The 18,100-nt window shown below is 53.6% G+C and overlaps 9 protein-coding genes across 9 annotated transcripts; 5 read left to right on the forward strand and 4 right to left on the reverse strand.

The window, feature by feature from the left end:
• Positions 1-285: 285 nt before the first annotated feature.
• On the forward strand, positions 286-1,650 carry N7474_010863 (MCT family MFS transporter; the record flags this gene model as incomplete). The annotated part of the gene is made up of 2 exons (XM_057202273.1): positions 286-457; positions 509-1,650. 2 exons carry the CDS (start codon positions 286-288, stop codon positions 1,648-1,650), a joined length of 1,314 nt encoding a protein of 437 aa, XP_057047557.1.
• A 166-nt stretch (positions 1,651-1,816) lies between these two features.
• Positions 1,817-5,655, reverse strand: pex1 (AAA family ATPase peroxin 1; the record flags this gene model as incomplete). Its single annotated transcript, XM_057202274.1, has 3 exons — positions 1,817-5,049; positions 5,107-5,485; positions 5,545-5,655. The coding sequence occupies 3 exons, from the start codon at positions 5,653-5,655 to the stop codon at positions 1,817-1,819; spliced, it is 3,723 nt and encodes a 1,240-aa protein (XP_057047558.1).
• Positions 5,656-5,951: 296 nt separating this feature from the next.
• N7474_010865 (DNA replication licensing factor MCM7) lies at positions 5,952-8,553 on the forward strand (the record flags this gene model as incomplete). The annotated part of the gene is made up of 4 exons (XM_057202275.1): positions 5,952-6,269; positions 6,326-6,459; positions 6,512-8,429; positions 8,479-8,553. 4 exons carry the CDS (start codon positions 5,952-5,954, stop codon positions 8,551-8,553), a joined length of 2,445 nt encoding a protein of 814 aa, XP_057047559.1.
• A 324-nt stretch (positions 8,554-8,877) lies between these two features.
• N7474_010866 (putative adhesin) lies at positions 8,878-9,243 on the reverse strand (the record flags this gene model as incomplete). Its single annotated transcript, XM_057202276.1, has 1 exon — positions 8,878-9,243. One exon carries the CDS (start codon positions 9,241-9,243, stop codon positions 8,878-8,880), a length of 366 nt encoding a protein of 121 aa, XP_057047560.1.
• A 1,498-nt stretch (positions 9,244-10,741) lies between these two features.
• On the reverse strand, positions 10,742-12,107 carry N7474_010867 (ATP-dependent (S)-NAD(P)H-hydrate dehydratase; the record flags this gene model as incomplete). The annotated part of the gene is made up of 6 exons (XM_057202277.1): positions 10,742-11,626; positions 11,678-11,710; positions 11,764-11,774; positions 11,827-11,873; positions 11,922-11,961; positions 12,014-12,107. 6 exons carry the CDS (start codon positions 12,105-12,107, stop codon positions 10,742-10,744), a joined length of 1,110 nt encoding a protein of 369 aa, XP_057047561.1.
• Positions 12,108-12,281: 174 nt separating this feature from the next.
• N7474_010868 (uncharacterized protein) lies at positions 12,282-13,391 on the reverse strand (the record flags this gene model as incomplete). The annotated part of the gene is made up of 2 exons (XM_057202278.1): positions 12,282-13,331; positions 13,386-13,391. 2 exons carry the CDS (start codon positions 13,389-13,391, stop codon positions 12,282-12,284), a joined length of 1,056 nt encoding a protein of 351 aa, XP_057047562.1.
• Positions 13,392-13,840: 449 nt separating this feature from the next.
• Positions 13,841-14,219, forward strand: aspf8 (ribosomal protein P2; the record flags this gene model as incomplete). The annotated part of the gene is made up of 2 exons (XM_057202279.1): positions 13,841-13,999; positions 14,049-14,219. 2 exons carry the CDS (start codon positions 13,841-13,843, stop codon positions 14,217-14,219), a joined length of 330 nt encoding a protein of 109 aa, XP_057047563.1.
• A 586-nt stretch (positions 14,220-14,805) lies between these two features.
• On the forward strand, positions 14,806-15,673 carry N7474_010870 (40S ribosomal protein uS19; the record flags this gene model as incomplete). Its single annotated transcript, XM_057202280.1, has 4 exons — positions 14,806-14,823; positions 14,885-14,903; positions 15,116-15,173; positions 15,307-15,673. 4 exons carry the CDS (start codon positions 14,806-14,808, stop codon positions 15,671-15,673), a joined length of 462 nt encoding a protein of 153 aa, XP_057047564.1.
• A 608-nt stretch (positions 15,674-16,281) lies between these two features.
• N7474_010871 (acyl--CoA ligase) lies at positions 16,282-18,055 on the forward strand (the record flags this gene model as incomplete). The annotated part of the gene is made up of 3 exons (XM_057202281.1): positions 16,282-16,381; positions 16,428-17,060; positions 17,109-18,055. 3 exons carry the CDS (start codon positions 16,282-16,284, stop codon positions 18,053-18,055), a joined length of 1,680 nt encoding a protein of 559 aa, XP_057047565.1.
• Positions 18,056-18,100: the final 45 nt, after the last annotated feature.

Genomic DNA, 18,100 nt, shown 5'->3' on the forward strand with positions numbered 1-18,100 from the left:
CCCTTACCAAAGAGAACGAAATGAATATGATCCAAACGATAACTACAGTAATGTGATCTGCTGTTTCCGTAGAAACGAAAATAACCTGTTGTTCTCGAGATTTGCTGAAAGCATATCTTAGGATGTCGACAGTTCTGGGAATTGACATAAAGAACTGATCTCGGTGCAGCGGGGCCGAAGAGGCCGTGGGCAACAAAAGAAGTCTTATATCAGGTCCTTATAAACGCTATAAACCTGCAGGCCTCGATTTTTCTGCTAATAGCAATTCCTATACACTAGACCAAGATGTCTTTGCTTGCTGGATCTCATGGCTGTTCGGAGAGCAATTTATCCGACACAGCCGTCGAACCCCAGACCAGAGCCCCTAATGCTGAAGAATCACTGAAGCAGCTACCAGAAGGCGGCTACGGTTGGGTATGCGTCGTATCTGTGTTTCTCATCAATGGGCATACATGGGGTATCAACAGCGTATGTATATCCGAAACATACCCCCAACTATGACATTCAGTGAAAGCTAACGAGCAAACCCAAAAGGCTTACGGGGTTCTTCTCTCCTACTACCTTTCCGATCACACATTCCCAAACACCAGCGCCCTCGAATATGCATTTGTCGGTGGTCTAAGCATCTCCATGGCCTTCGTCATATCACCTCTCTCCACATACATGGTGCATACCTACGGAATCCGACCCGTGACAACCATCGGCGGCGTGCTAATAGCAGTATCTCTCATCTGTACCTCCTTCGTCCACCAAAACTGGCAGCTCTTTTTATCACAGGGCATATGTTTTGGACTGGGAATGGGATTTGCTTTCGTCGGCTCTGTCGGTGTTGTATCGCACTGGTTCCATAAACGCCGAAGTCTGGTTAATGGCATTGTCGCTGCTGGTTCAGGGATTGGTGGATTGACGTATTCACTTGCAGTGAATGCTATGATCTCTAGTCTCGGTTATCCATGGGCCATGCGCATTCTCGGTATTATTTGTTTCGCCATCAATGTACTCTGTGGCAATCTCCTTCGGCTGCCGCCGAGCTCTGCTCCACGACCCGGCCAAAAACTCATGCAAGTGCAACTATTCCGACAACAGAATTATATCTTCTATCTCTTGTGGGGTATATGCAGTGGCCTGGGCTATATCGCTTTGCTGTTCAGTCTATCAAGCTACGCAGTGGCAGTTGGGTTGACGCAGCAGCAAGGAGGTCTTGCTAGCGCTCTTCTGAGCTTAGGCCAGGCCCTCGGTCGTCCCATGGTGGGCAGACTGAGCGACTCTTTCGGTCGGATTGAGATTCCCCTTGTCAGCTCTCTGTTCTGTGGAGTACTTTGTCTGGTCGTATGGCCATTTGCAGCGTCTGCTGGAGTGCTGTATTTCTTTGCAATCGCTGCTGGCCTGGGAGCGGGGACATTATGGGCGGCAGCTGCTCCTATCGCTGTGGAAATCGTCGGCCTCGAAGATTTAGCTGGTGCGTTGGGCTTCTTTTGGTTGGTTCTCGCGCCACCCACCGCTGTGGCTGAACCTATTGCCGTGCAGCTACGGAATAATGTCGGGGATGCGCATCCGTATTTGAGAGTGCAGTTATTTGCCGGGTTCATGTATCTGGGGGCTGGCGTCTGGCTGCTCTGTCTCAAAATTTGGAGAGCTAAGAAGCTATAGACTCTAGCAATATTCTCGTGAAAGAAAGTGTACAGTGTCTATTAACACACCATGTGAATAAATACAAGAAACAATTGAAGATGCAAATGCAGTATATCTACAAGGTAAAAACAGTATATAGACAAGAACCAAGCTAGACAAGAACCAAGCCGGAGAGATAAGCGGATCACATCAGACTAGTCCGACCACCAATCTCATTTCCAGCTTCACCATTGGGCATCTCGCCATTGCGGCCAACAACGAACTCCCGATAGATCGCATTAAAGCGCCTGCGTTCAGCAGGGCTAAGAGAAGAGCGCGTGGTAGCCAGCGAGCGTTCGATATGCTCCCAGCGAACGATGATCTCGTCACGCAATTCATCTGCAGAGGCCTCTGCTGTACCATTAGCCACCGAGGCCGCAGCGGCACCGCCGCTGCCTTGTTCCAGTTGGCGCTGGCGGCGGCGAGAGTTCTTGATTGCTTCCAGTTTGGCCGCAATCACGGCAGGAGGAGGCATTGACGCGGAACCAGACGCTTCTTCGGTTGAGGAGTAGAGGAATTGGATGAATGACTTGCTGTTGGCGGTTGCCGAGGAGCTTTTGGTAGCACTTGATTTTCCGGCGGGCTTATCAGTTCCTGTGGATCGGTCACCCAGCGCATCGTGAACTGCTTCCAGATGCGCGTTATACACGACGGCTTGCAGATCCGCACCAGAAAAGCCTTCGGTCTCGGCGGCAATGTCGCTGAAACGAGAGCGGACCTCGTCGCTCATTTTCAGTTTCTCGCTTACTGCTCGAATGATGTCGACTCGGTCTGCGTGAGACGGCATGTTACAGAGCAGAGACTTGTCTAGACGGCCAGGACGCAGCAGGGCCGGATCGATCAGGTCAGGGCGAGACGTTGCTGCTAGAACATAAACGCCTGACAGGCCTTCAGCACCATCCATTTGTGTCAGGAGCTGATTGACCACGCGGTCAGTGACTCCAGTGGAATCGTGGCCACGTTTCGGCGCAATACTGTCGAACTCGTCGAAGAAAAGGACACAAGGGCGGGCGGCCTGGGCTCTCTCAAAGAGGTCACGGACGCTCTTCTCGCTTGCACCAATGTACTTGTTCAGGATTTCGGGACCCTTTACACTGATGAAGTTCAATCCACATTCGCCAGCCACCGCACTCGCCAGCATCGTCTTGCCGCAACCAGGGAAACCGTACAGCAGGAGACCGGAGCGCAACCGCAGCGGACATTGTGAGAAAATCGGTGCATATTTCGTAGGATATTGTAGGGTTTCGAGCAAAGTTTGACGTGTCTCGAACAAACCCCCAATGGCGGAAAATGTGGTGGTAGACGAGGTGAGGGTCACGTTTCGAAGAGACGCCGGCGTGAAGCCCTTTAGGGCGCTGTCAAAATCCTCCGACGCGAGCGTGATCATCTTGGATTCGGCAGACAAGTCCTGAACAGAGCGAATAAGCGCTTCATTGCGCGCACGAGCAACAAGTAACACGAGATCGCCTGGCATGTAACCGTCAGTCTTCCCCGCCAGATCCAAAAAGTCAACATCTCTGCCGAGAACAAAGCCATCCCCTCCAGATGAGCTGGGGCGACTTCCTGGATTCGAAGGATCGAGCCACGAGTCATGTGTGGAATGCGTGGAAGAGCTTGTGGCTCGAAAATGGCCGTTGAGCGTATCCGCCGCCTTATCATGGCTGGTCAGTTTCTCCAGGACCTTCCTTCGCCCATCCTTGTCCGGGGCTCTCATGTTGATGATCTCACGAACGACATGGCCACCGATGATAACATTGTTCAATGATTCCTTGGCCTGCGCAGTGGCCAATAGGACAACGGAAGAGTTCATCGAGCAAAACTCCCGAACCATAGAGCATATGACCTCACTGTTTTGGCGACTACGACCATTGTCTCCGCCGACTTGCAACTCGGTTTCAACGGGGCAGAGTTTGTCAAGGTCGTCCAGAATCACCACTGCCTGACCACCAAGGCGAGCACACCATGACGCAGACATGAAGAGGCGGCTCAACACCTCCTTGATGTTGGAGATCCGCGTTTCATCGGTAACAAGCTTGCGGCAAGAAAAGTACTTGACGTTGAACAGATGTTCCTTCCGCAGGCGATGGGCCAAGAGGTAGCTAAGAGCTGTCTTTCCGGCCCCGAGACCGCCAGTCAAAAGGATTGACGAAGATTTGGTCAAGTTGCCCAAAGATTGAGAGATGATAGAATCGATCCCCACCAGCTGGGGCATTGTATCCGGGACGGCGTCGTCGGTGGGAAGTTGTGAAGCACTTGCATCGGTTGGTTTGGGTATTTCGGCTTGCACTTCAACGCTCAGCTTCGCCTCGGAGCCCAGCAGCCACCCAAACATCAATTTTGCATCTTCACTGCTACCCTTCAAGGGCGGATCAAATCGGATGATGGCCCCGTCAAACGAAGAAACTGACGGATGGTTTTCGGCCTTGGGCAAGATCATGCCATCGGTCAGGGGTCCCGAGAACAAACCAATATCGGACCCAGTACTGCCGTATATTACCTTGAGGCGCTCGGCCAGGGCATCCCGAGACGCTGTAGTGTCAGCACCAAACTTCAGTCCATCTTTCTTCTTCGACGCATCCACCATAAACGGATACACCTTCAGAGTCTTCACTGCTGAACGGTGCAGCTGTGGTGGCGCGGCCTCGACACGCACAATTCCTCCCACAATGTTTTCCGCCCCGAGGGCCGTGCACAACAAAGAGGACATCGCCGCATGCCGACAGTCCGGTGCCTCCTCCCAGGGAATCAGCTTCGCCACAAGCTTCGTTGTCGGAGAACCAGCTTCGCTTGACTTTTGTTCCGCTTGGGCAAGGTGTTTTTGGGGATCAGGTGGAGGTTTGAGACCAGATGGTTGAACCACCGACACGCACGCCCATGTTGCTCCTCGAAGCTCATTGGTTGCAAGAAGGTCCCGATCAACCCAGACACGGAGGCCGTCGTTTGCATCCTCTTCCATTTCCTCGTCAAACCATTGGCTCGCCGCAGATCGGTCCACACCTCTCAGGTAGAGTGAGCTTCGGGTGGTAGAGTCGGAGCGACTTTTCGGGCGCACAGTGCTCCCAGCACTCCTTCCACCACCACTTTTGCGGCTGCTGCCATTTGCACTTCGGCTGTCTGCTCGGGACCCTTTTCCGGGCTTCGCTCTGGTCTTTGGAGCCACAATGACCTCGGCATCCGGTGCAATTTTGGCAAACGGCGAGTCATCTGACGGAGCTGGCGTAAGAGAGGTGACAACGATGTTCGCGGTAGAGGTTGGCGAGAGGTGCAATGCGAGCGGGTGCATATGTTCCGACTGTGCAGCGCTGTAGGTAGGATTCGGCAGAGCACGGATCTGCGAGAGGAGATTAAGCTCCAGGAATGTGGCATGAAGCTCGATGACTAGGAAACCGGTCAGTAAGACGTCGTGTAGTAGGCTAGGGGTGCCATGAAACATACTTTCCCAGTCTTCTGGGGTCAGTGGCTCGATATTAATGGTATGCGCGACGGGCGGATCCAGGTGTATGAACAGCCCGACCTGGAAACGGGTGTGAGAATCCCACGTGGGACGACCAAAGCAGGGGAGGAATGTATATACCTTCTGTCCTTCCGCAAGACCGAGAAGCCTTCCAAAGGTCGTATCTAGTTCGACGGTAGAAATCTCCTGCTCTCTGGAGAAGCCACCGCTAATGCCCTCTCTGCCCACGACAGGCGCGAGCTTTCGCCGGCTCGGCATTCCCGTCCAACCCAAGAAGCATGATTGCTGCTGCGGGGAAGCGCCATTGGACTTCGGAGAGGCCGACCGGTATTGCAGCTCAATGATGACATTCTGGGCAGCCTGTCGTAAAACATTATTAGCCCAAGAAGGGTGGCCTGGCGGGGAAGTGATAGACTGACCGTGTTGGCATTGACCAGCAAGGCGACCAGCGACGAGGGCAGATTGACCAGGCAGTTCTTGAGAGGTACGAGGGCCACTTCAGCCGTGGCAGAGGGCTTCTTGGGCGCCATACTGGAAGGCGCAGATGAGATGGCGCACACAGAAGCTGGGGGTTGTGTCTGGTCAAACACCCCGGACTCCGCCAGTCACGCTGTCCCGGGAAACTGACTCGGCCCGCCGTGCTCGGACCGAGGGTTGATCCGCTCCGCCCCACGCCTTTCCCAATCCGGTATGGTGCATTTCTCACGCGTCCCCTTCGTGTGTGGGTCGTGTTTTGTCGCGTACTCACAGCTCAGTCTTTCTTTCTCAAGGGCTCATCCACTCTTCTCACCCTGCGCTCGTTCCACCCTCTTCACCCCCTTTCATCATGGCTTTACTGCAGTACCCCGCGCCAGTTGATTATACGAAGCAATTGGACGCTTTCAAGGACTTCTTGAAGCATTTCAAGACCTTCCAGTCCACTTCCGAAGCCGCTGCCACCGAGGCCTTGGAGGATTTGAACATCGATGGCGGGCGCTCCAGCGATGAATATGACTTCATGGACGATGCCGACGAGGCGGAGGGCGGGCAGACCAGCAGAACAAGGAGGCGCAGAGACCTGAAGCTCAAGTATATGCAGATTCTGCAGGATGTCGCAAACCGGGACCAATCGAACATCCTGATTGAGCTGGATGATTTGTCGGTGGTATGTATTTGTGTTGCACCAGGGCATTCAGCCATGGCTCATGATTTCTGCAACAGTTCGAGAAAGCGCTTCCGGATGAGCAGCAGGATCTGAAACTGGTGGAATCGATCCAGAAGAATACCAAGCGCTACATCGATGTGCTGTCGCAGGCGGTCGACGAGCTCATGCCCAAGGAGACGAAAGATGTCACGTACGTTCTAGCTAACCACAATTCACTATCCCGACGACTAACCCTGGCGCAGATTCAAGGATGATGTGCTAGATGTGATCATGTCACAACGCGAGAAGCGCAACGAGACAATGGAGATGGCCGCGGAAGCTGACATGGACGCGGCGACTACCCCGACGATGTTTCCCCCGGAGCTCACCCGTCGATATACTCTCAACTTCAAGCCGATTACGGCCTCAGGGTCCAGCGACCAGCGTGACTCTAAAGCGTTGGCAGTCCGCAATGTCAAGGGCGAACACCTCGGTAGCTTGATCACCGTCCGCGGTATCACCACCCGTGTGTCGGACGTCAAGCCAGCGGTTCAGATCAACGCCTACACCTGTGACCGCTGCGGATGCGAAGTCTTCCAGCCGATTACCACCAAGCAATTCCTTCCCCTCTCAGAGTGCTTGTCGGAGGAGTGTACGAAGAACAATTCCAAGGGCCAGCTGTTCCTCTCAACTCGTGCCTCGAAGTTCGTTCCCTTCCAAGAAGTGAAAATCCAAGAGATGGCGGATCAGGTTCCTGTGGGCCACATACCCCGGTCTCTGACTATCCACTGCCACGGCGCTCTCACTCGCCAGCTCAACCCCGGTGACATGGTTGACGTTGCCGGCATCTTTCTGCCCACTCCTTACACTGGTTTCCGCGCCATTCGCGCAGGCTTGCTCACCGACACATACCTTGAGGCCCAGCATATTACCCAACACAAAAAATCCTACACCGACATGGGCATGGACAGCCGCACTCTTCGCAAGATCGAGCAGTACCAGAGCTCGGGCAACATGTACGAATACCTTTCTCGTTCTATTGCTCCCGAGATTTATGGTCATCTCGATGTCAAGAAGGCCCTGCTCTTGCTTTTGATTGGTGGTGTCACGAAAGAAATGGGAGACGGTATGCACATTCGTGGTGATCTCAACATCTGCCTGATGGGTGATCCTGGTGTGGCCAAATCCCAGCTGTTGCGATACATTACCAAAGTTGCCCCGCGTGGCGTCTACACTACAGGACGAGGCAGCAGTGGTGTCGGTCTTACTGCTGCGGTCATGAGGGACCCAGTCACGGACGAGATGATGCTGGAAGGTGGAGCGCTGGTCCTGGCAGACAACGGCATTTGCTGCATCGACGAGTTCGACAAGATGGAGGACTCGGACCGAACCGCCATTCACGAAGTGATGGAACAGCAAACCATCTCCATCTCCAAGGCAGGCATCACGACCACACTCAACGCTCGCACCTCGATCCTGGCCGCGGCTAACCCGCTGTACGGCCGGTACAACCCTCGAATCTCGCCCGTGGAGAACATCAATCTGCCTGCCGCGCTGCTGTCGCGTTTCGACGTCTTGTTTTTGCTTCTTGACACCCCGTCGCGCGATGCCGACGAGGAACTGGCCAACCACGTCACCTACGTCCACATGCACAACAAGCACCCTGAGAATGAGGACGCGGCGGTCATGTTCACTCCCCACGAAGTCCGACAGTACGTTGCCAAGGCACGAACATACCGCCCCGTGGTGCCATCCAATGTGTCTGACTACATGGTGGGTGCGTACGTGTCGATGCGCAAGAAGCAAAAGGCCGACGAGGCCAGGAAGAAGCAGTTTGCGCATGTCTCTCCCCGTACCCTGTTGGGTATTGTGCGTCTTTCTCAGGCTTTGGCGCGTCTTCGCTTTAGCGAGGAGGTAGTGCGCGAGGATGTCGACGAGGCTCTGCGTCTTATTGAGGTCAGCAAGGCCTCGTTGCTTAACGACGGCGAGGCCGGTGCCGACCACACCCCGACCAGCAAGATCTACACCCTGATCCGGGGCATGATGGAGAGCGGCGCCGCTGCGGTGGGAGACAGCGACGAGGGCGAGCTGAGCATGCGCCGCATTCGCGAGAGAGTGCTGGCCAAGGGCTTCACCGACGACCAGCTCACTACCGCGATCAACGAGTATGCCGAGATGAGTGTAAGTTTTGTTCATCTTCTGCTATCGCATTTTCTGACAATCTTCTTAGGTCTGGCAAGTCACAGGCAATGGCTCCCGTCTGTTGTTTGTTACTGCTGCTGATGACGACGAGATGGGCTTCTAATCATTTTTTTGTTTCTGTCAATCTGCTAGCTAAATTGTTTTTATCCTGTGTCTCTTAATATTCTCTGGGCTTGTTTTGCGAGAGATTGCATGAGGGTCTGCAACGGAACCGGTAGAGCCTCGGGCCGGGTGTTTTTGGTGTTGCGAATCTTGGAGATAGGGAGTCTCATTAGGGTAACTAAATCAAAGATATTTGTTTCTGTTCCTTTACACATTAACACATTAACATGTCCAACCGAAGTCTCCCCTAAACATCTTGGCTCAATATGGTCTACCTCATTTCCCTCCCATCCATACCTCAGCCCCGCGTATCCAACCACCCCAACTAAACAGCGCAATGCTCATAAAGCTTAACCTCCTGGCAGATCTCACTGGGGGCCGCCCACGGGTTATCACAAAGAGTGTTGCATACAGTATCCTCGGGCACAAAGACGAGGAATTCATATTCGTTCATCGGCAGGCGGAACTGGTTGTTGATGTTGAGGTTGTGCTGGGAGGCCTTGTAACCGGCACGGCAGGCGCAGTGGAAGGTTGAACCCGTGTTGATGCACGAGGTGGTTATGTCGCAGCTGTTCTGGCCGGAGATCGGATTGCAGGTTCCGCACTTGGGGGGCTTGGGGTATGGCACTGCGGTTGAGATGGCCAGGGTGGCGGAGAGGAGGGTTAGGAGGATGGTGGTTGTGGACTTCATGTTGAGGGTTTGGGGAGCTGTGTGAGGCTCTGGTTGTATATAGATTGAAGGGTGGTTTGGTTTGTATGATTGGATGTTTAGACTTGATCTTGTATAGATTTTGACGGGCTATCAGCTGTCTTTATATAGTCCGCCATCCTAGGGTCAGACTTCCTTGGCCATAACACGGCGTGCTGCCAATGTTTGGATGCCCATGTCTTTCTTGCAGGGTCGTCCGCTGAACGCCTCATTTTATGACCTGTTCAGTCGCACCACGGGGTCTCGCTCGCTTGCCACATTCCACGGATCATCTCGCCGGGCACCGCGTACCGGTGAGATGGTAGGTATCAGCAATATTTGTTATTGTTTTTTTCTTTATTCGGTTATTTTCTCAAAATAATGGTTTCCTGACATTCTCACGCCTCTAATTTCCTGAGAAGGTTGACCAATCTACGGCGCCGCGGGGTGCGACGAATACGAGATGTAAAACAGTCCCTCGACACTCCACCAATAGCTTCTCGATAATGGTGATCTCGATGGCTTGCCAGCATACTTTGCCAGCTCAACGCAGCGCCGACTGAACAAAAGAAAAGCGGGGTGACTATAAGTATGTCTCAGGCAGTCATAGTCACAGTCTGCATACAGCCTATCCCCGTCGAAAGCCCTAAACCCAATACAGACCTTGGCTCTCTCCCACCACCACGGAGGCTATATATAGCGACATTTCATGGAGAAAGAGTTTGGTACATGTAGTCGGCTGCTGCAAGGGTCTGACACCGCATGTCTAACATACTGCCCATGATATGCTATTCCTGTTTGGCCGAGAGAAATTCAGGTATAGCGGCGCAGGATGTGCCCGGGTGTAGACTGGCGCAGAGTTGATCTGGAACCTGGCCAAGGATAGGGCTGTTAAAGCGAAGGTGAGAAGAACCCATGACTAAAATTCGATGCAAAACAGCTGCAGCCCTGCGCCTATTTTTACCCTGGCCGAACAATATTTGCAGAGTGCGGCTTCACCGCTGGAATCAATCATGGTTTACATACGTTAATAGATTACTCTAGCCCTGTGGTACTGTCCATACTTTTGCCAGCGACTTGCATTTGCATCCACCACTCGGCTACACCGGCCTAGATCGGACGCCTGATTTCATGCATGTATAGCGGGTATACCAACTAGTGCGTGCGTCTCTGTCAAAGACGGGGATTGGGTACCATTCTGAATGAGACGTAAGCAGCTGAGATGAGGCTCTCTGATTCCAGCGATCTCATATCAGATTCAGAGTCTTTTGTGCTACAATCAATATATATACGTTGTACGAGGTCAGCATAGCTGGAATCAAAATACAAAGAAAAGACCCCTGACGGTGTTTTTTAGATGCCATGGGTCCAAAGGCTGGATCTCGCAAGTGAATGCAGGTAGAGCCAGCGAATAATAGTTGCGAAGACACAAAAGCTGTAATGATTCTATTCTCGGATTGATCGTGTCTTGATGAAAAAGCCTTGGATAAAAAAGCCAGGCCTAAAGATGAGTCTTAGATGCCTCCGGCTCCCCAATAAGTCGGATAAAGCTTCCATGCACTTCATCAGTCAGATCACTCGCTTGCATGCTGCGCCCCTTGGCCTCAAAGGCCCGTCGCGAACACTCCCGGGTAATAGCACTCCCAGCCCACGCGGCCAGAAGCAGGGTAGTGGCGGACGACATGCGCTTATTCTCGTCCTCAAGCTCCGCCTGGACGTCATCCTTGTTCTCGGCCTCCTTGTCATTGTCTTTCTCACCCGAGTCCCACATTCGAGCATGGTATGCCGCTCGCCAGGCAAGCATCGTCCCCAACGAGCCGGTCAGAGTGTCACCCTGGCCGCCGCTGCGTTTCAGGCCACCTCGAATATCTGAGATGATACTCGCAACACCGTTCGAGATGACATCGTGAGCACCCTTCTGGATGATGGTGACACCGCCTAGCGCCTTGGAAAGCTGCTCACACGCCCCGGTCTCCTTGTTCAATTTATCGCCATCTTGCTCGCTCTTGGCGATATCCGCTTGACTGGCGACTTTGATTCCGAGGGCTTTGGCTAGGCGCCCGAATTCGACCACGTTGGGTGTTAGGATACACTGCTTATACCCTTTCACCAGGTCCGGGTTCTCTGTCACAATGAGAAGCCCATCTGCATCCAGCACAAACGGGATGGATTGCGTTCGTGCTTCTTTGATCACCTCTGCCACGACTTTGAGTGTCACTTCGTCGCGCCCGAGTCCAGGGCCGATTACTAGCGCATGGAGCCGGGAGAGCATGCTGATGATTGGGCTGGCAAGGGACGGCGCGTCTATTGATTTCGGATCTTTGACCGTGTCCACGCTTGGCAGAATTGGGTGGACCATTAGGTTCGGGGAGTAGGACTTGACGACCTAGTCACGATATTAGACTTAAGTCGGAGGTTCAAGATTACATTTTCTTACCGGTGCCGCGGAGCGTTCACAGAGAACATGGCTCTGGATCGTCGTGGTTAGCGTACCATAGCAGAAAGACATAGTGCCAGCAATACCATATCGCATCCTACACTCGAGTCAGTAATTGGACAAATGACCGAAACATCAACACCACTGACCAAGCTTCGCCGACGCCATCGCCGAGAAATACGGGGCTCCAGTGTAGCTTTATGCTAGTCAGTCAAAGAATCCAAATGCAATTGACCGCACCTACTCAACGCAGCCTCCAATGACGGCCACACGCCCGAGTTGTCCTGGATGCAATTGTTAGTTCAGACCAGAGCTGTCCTAGCACTCCCAGCTAACCTTTGTGGAACTTCTCAAGCATAGGCGGTACGATCTTGCGGACTTTACCGAAGAGGACCTTCGACGAGGTCGACACATGGTGAATGGACTCCATGATGGCGAGCAAGGGTAGGAGGAGGAAGAGAAGTTGCAAAGTCCGGTATGAGTAGGTGTGATGTCACTCGAGTGGGGCTGACAAAGAATGATCTATAGCAAACCAACTGAAATTCGATTTATATTATTGACAGGATAAACGCTCAAAATGCTAGTAACAAAGTCCTAAAAAGGTTTACCGCTTGTTCCGGGCCAGCGCCGCCAGCTTCTTCTGGCGCTCCAGCTTCGCTTTCTTGGCTGCCTCCTCCGCCCGCTGCTCTTCTTCATCTTCACGTCTGGCACTTCTCAGCGCCGCCGCCTCTTCTTGCTCCACATCGTTTAAACCGGCTTCCATATCAGAGGATGCATCCGACCATCCGTCATCATAACCACCGTAGTCCCCTTCATCCTCTTCGTCCGTGCCTAGGTATTCATCCACTCGGGATCGTCGGCCATATCGCTTGCGATCATGTGCACCGCGAGCGGCCGACATACCTGCTGTTCCGCGATACACAGGTGGTTCAGGGTGCTGTGACTGTTTGGCAGTGCCCTTGTAGGAAATCTCCTCCCGCTCGGGTCTCTTTCCGTCTGCTTTGCCCTTGGCAGCAATCGGGGCGCCTTTCTTGGCCAGCCGCGCTTGTTCTTTCTCTTTCGCCTGTGCCTCCATCATCCGCTTCTTGCGCTCCAGTTTGCTCAGGCGTTCTTTGGGAACTGCTTGATGCCTGAACATGCCCGCTTGCGTCGGCGCTTTCTGTTGTAGTGATTTCGCCTGTGCCATGATATCTGCAAAGGATCCTTTCGGTGGTGGCTTCGATGGGGCAGCAGGAGTGGCCTTCACCGGCGCGGGCCGGGCTGGTACGGGTTTGGCTGGTGCCGTCTTTGCGGTAGCAGGCGCGCTATTTCTCGATGCCGGTGCAGCCGGTTTGGGAGCTTGAGAAGCAGCTGCAGGCTTCATTATGGGGTTGGGCACATGCTTCGAAGCTGCAGGCGACTCGGTGGGCCGTGACGCAGTTGGTCTGCTGGGCGCTTGGCTGCTGGGCTTCGTCGGACGAGGTAGCTGTTCTTCGGCCTTGCGTTTTATTCCACCACTGACATTTCCACGCACAGGAATGTCTCGCGATGCTGGTGCTGGTTTGCGGTCATGGTTCTTCGCGGTGGAGGAGGGTGCGGGGGGTGCCGGCGGCTGTGAGAGTGATGCCGAGGACGGTTTGCCCGTCTGGATGGATGAGAGGATGGAGTCGAGGAACTAAGCAAAACGTTAGATCATAGGCAAACAGGAGCAACAAGGCTGACAGCATACACTCATGTTGAAGGGTGAAAGCAAGCTCAGCCAGCTGATCAAGAGGGATGAAGGAAAGCTTTCACCGTCGATGGTTCGTTCGACGGGGCAGCTTCATGACTCCGGGAACAACACCACGAGAGCGAGTCTCTGGTCGAGTAACGAGTCCCTTCGTCTGACGAAATTCACTCGGTTGCCAGATAAGAGGAAAGGGTTGAGTTCATCCAGCGTGGCAACCCTGTCTATCTGTCTTATCTCGGAGGTGATCACATGACCATCTCGCTTACACAATCGCACTTTTTCCCTCAATTTTCATCCGCATCCACTCTCTCTTCAACCACCTCGAACTCGACGTTGCAGTCTCCGCCCAAACCGCGGTTAAATCGATTGTTTCTCTTGTTCTATCTCTCAAAAAGTATGCTCTGCGCTCGACGTTTCTACCCCGACGCTAACAAATTTTGAACAGCACCTTCAAAATGAAGCACCTCGCCGCTTACCTGCTCATCGCCCTTGCCGGCAACGAGTCCCCCTCGGCCGCTGATGTCAAGGGTGTTCTGTCCTCCGTCGGCATCGACGCTGACTCCGACCGCCTCGACAAGCTCATCGCTGAGCTTCAGGGCAAGGACCTCCAGGAGGTTAGTTTTCTTCGGGAGATATCAAGGACAATACTGACTCGCTACGCAGCTGATCGCTGAGGGTACCTCCAAGCTCGCTTCCGTTCCCTCCGGTGGCGCTGGTGCTGCTGCCCCTGCCGCCGCCGCTGCTGGTGGCGCCGCTGCCCCTGCTGAGGAGAAGAAGGAGGAGAAGGAGGAGGAGGAGTCCGACGAGGACATGGGCTTCGGTCTCTTCGACTAAGCGCTTTCACTCACGGAGCCTCAAAAATGATGAATTGGAGGGACGGATTTCTGAAATTGTGTATGGTTCAGGCTGTTGCGATGCAGTTACGAATTTCCCATGTGTGAGCTGGAACGAGCTCCTAGTCAATACAGATCATCTGCTCTCATTACTTTCTGCTGTAAAGTTTGTCGCCCGTAGGATTGACTGGTAAGCCAAGAAATGTTCTCTATCGTTGAGCCTCACAGTACATCCTCCAAGCGGCCATCCACTCTGCAATGATCCATGCCGATTGGCAGTATATTCACACCTGGCAATTACCAGGTACCCTGTATGATTTTCAATAACATAATGTGCAATATTCTGTAAAAACCAATGAACAAATCGACAAGAACAGATCTTGATTGCTATACTTCATGGGCCCCGTCAAATCACGTGATCGCACTCCAGGGCTAGGGCTGTCCGAATCATGTGAGACCCTAACCGAACCCCCCAAATTCTTTGTGCCCACCCAACCGATCAGCGACACCGACCAACCCGACAACCCATCTTCCTTCGCTTTTCGAGTCACGTCCGAAAAGCGACCTCAGAGGAAACGCCCGCAAAAATGGCTGACATCGAATACGTGAGTTCCCCCCTTCTTGCTCGTCGTGGTCTCGTTCGACCCGCTAACATGAAGTCTTTAGAACGCCGAGGAGGCTGCCGGTACGTTCTGAACAATCTCCCATCCTGCCCCTATCGCCCGAATGGAACGTCAAAGAGACGGAGTGTTGCATTTTGATGGAATGTGTGATGAGATGGAATTTGTGTGATCGGTTTGGAGATGGATGGAAATGTGGACGTCAAATTGGATCCAGGATGGCCACGCACACACGAAACGAGACAACAGAGTCACTGACAGAACTCTCGCCTTACAGAGATCAAGAAGAGAAGACAGTTCCGCAAGTTTTCCTACCGCGGCATTGACCTCGACCAGTACGTTCACCCAGACAAGAGCCACACCTATAGCGTGTCAACTTCTAAGCGGATTTGCATGGCATTCTGCTATGGATTGTTGTCGCTGCCATTTTGATTTGCACAAGTTCACAAATCTGACTGTTATTGATAGGCTCCTTGACCTCTCCTCGGAGCAGCTCCGTGATGTCGTCCACGCCCGCGCCCGCCGCCGCTTCAACCGTGGCCTGAAGCGCAAGCCCATGGGTCTGATCAAGAAGCTCCGCAAGGCCAAGCAGGAGGCCAAGCCCAACGAGAAGCCCGACCTCGTCAAGACGCACCTGCGTGACATGATCGTTGTGCCCGAGATGATCGGCAGCGTTGTCGGCATCTACTCCGGCAAGGAGTTCAACCAGGTCGAGATCAAGCCCGAGATGGTCGGCCACTACCTGGCTGAGTTCTCCATCTCCTACAAGCCCGTCAAGCACGGTCGTCCCGGTATCGGTGCCACCCACTCTTCCCGTTTCATTCCCCTCAAGTAAACGACTGCGAAAAACGATTCCCTTGGAGTGTTGCGTGGAGGAAATGGTGTTGATGATGGTGGACTCGATGGTTTTTGGGTTCATGTATTTCCAGTGCGGGTCAGCCGCCAGTTCAATATAAGATCTTGTCGGCTGGATGACCCTTCACCAAAACAAAACCAATCTAACGACCTAAATTTCACTTTGGGATTGTAGTTTTGTAGTCTCGTGTTTAGTCGAGTAATTCCTGCCTCTTAACCATATCCAAGCGTACTACGCAAGAGAGCCTTGACAGACAATTCCCCGGATCTCTTCTATCCTCCAACAATAGTAATAACTCACTATTATTCGCCCAATAGCAATGGTCCGTAACTCAGCAATTTGCCGACTTCGCGCTTAACTCTGGTTGGTCGGCCATCCGTGGAACAGCCACTTTGCGGGACCGAGGCTATCCCAGTTACCCGGTCCCGCGATTCTAATTACCCCAGCCGACCACCGAGAACTCCGAAAGGGTACTTGAGCGGACTCCTCCTGCTCCAGTATTCTTCTCTCTTGACACCTTGCAACGCGAATAGCCTCTTCTCTTATCCTTACGCCCTCATCCCTCCCGATCCTGGATCTTCCCCACAATGGTCGTATCATCGCTCTATCCTCCGATCTCTGTCCCACCTGTGGACCTATGGACATTCCTGTTCGAGCGCAAAGACCGGCCCTTCCCTGACGACAAGAGTAAGCTTTCAACAACCTGTCTATCTTCCATGCTAACTCCGCCCAGTTCTCTACCAGGATGCCGAGACCCAGCGCCACTACACCTACGCCAGCTTGAAAGATGCCTCGCTGGAGTTCGGCAAAGGCCTGAGGGCCAACTACGACTGGCAAAAGGGCGATGTCCTGGCCCTGTTCACGCCCAATAGCATCGATACCCCCGTACTGATGTGGGGAACGCTCTGGGCTGGCGGAGTGATCTCTCCTGCCAATCCGGCATACACGGCCGACGAGCTGGCCTTTCAGCTGAAGACCTCCGGCGCTAAGGTCCTTGCAACCCAGGCTTCTGTGCTGTCTACCGCCAAAGAGGCCGCGAAGAAGGTTGGAATCCCGGACGACCACATCATCCTCGTGGGTGATACGCGCGATCCCACCGCTCGCCACAAGCATTTCTCTAGTGTACTTAACATATCCCGGGCTACCCGGTATCGCAAGGCCAAGGTTGCGCACGAGGACGTTGCCTTTTTGGTTTTCTCATCAGGAACCACCGGTGTCCCCAAGGGAGTGATGCTAAGCCATCGCAACATAATAGCCAACATCCTGCAGCAGGTTACCGGTGAGGGAGACAAGCTGAGCTGGAAAGGAGGCCCAGATGGCAAGGGTGATCGGGTCCTGGCATTCTTGCCTTTCTATCACATCTACGGTTTGTCTTTTCACCAAAGGCAATGAATCAAGACTAACCATGGCGCAGGCTTGACTTGTCTCCTCACCCAGACACTGTACAAGGGCTACCATCTGGTGGTAATGGAGAAATTCGACATTGAGAGGTGGTGCGCGCATGTGGAAAAGTACCGGATCACCTTTAGCTATATCGTCCCTCCAGTGGTTCTTTTGCTGGGGAAACACCCGGCAGTCGACAAGTACGACCTGTCCAGCTTGCGGATGATGAACTCTGGGGCCGCTCCGCTCACGCGGGAGCTGGTTGAGGCCGTGTACTCGCGCATCAAGGTCGGCATCAAACAGGGCTACGGGCTCAGCGAGACTAGTCCGACGACGCACACGCAGCCATGGGAAGAGTGGCACGAGTCAATCGGCTCCGTCGGCCGACTCATGCCCAGCATGGAGGCCAAGTACATGACCATGCCCGAAGATGGCTCGGAGCCGCGCGAGGTCTCCGCTCCTGAGGTCGGCGAGCTCTACCTGCGAGGCCCGAACATTTTCATGGGATATCATAACAATCCCGCCGCGACGAAGGAGTGCCTGTCGGACGACGGATGGTTCCGTACCGGAGATGTCGGGTACCAGGATGCCAAGGGCAACTTCTACATCACGGATCGGGTCAAGGAGCTGATCAAGTATAAGGGATTTCAAGTCCCACCCGCCGAGCTGGAAGGAATCCTCGTCGACAATGAGGCCATCGACGATGTTGCTGTCATTGGCGTGCAGAGTGACAGCCACGGGTCAGAGGTTCCGATGGCGTGTGTCGTCCGCAGCGCCAAGAGCAAGGCCTCTGGTGTCAGCGCCGAAGAGGAAGCTGCCAAGATCATCAAGTGGCTGGAGAGCAAGGTTGCGCCGCACAAGCGTCTGCGTGGCGGCTTGCGCTGGGTGGATTCAATCCCCAAGAACCCCAGTGGTAAGATTTTGAGGCGGAAATTGAAGGAGCAGTTCAAGAACGCAGCCCCTAAGGCCAAGCTGTAAGTTTCTTGCTATCTACATATACAAATTTGTTGTATATAAAATTAG

The sequence above is a fragment of the Penicillium riverlandense genome (assembly GCF_028828495.1).
Source record: "Penicillium riverlandense strain IBT 135883 chromosome Unknown utg000011l_segment0_segment0, whole genome shotgun sequence".
NCBI lineage: Eukaryota > Fungi > Ascomycota > Eurotiomycetes > Eurotiales > Aspergillaceae > Penicillium > Penicillium riverlandense.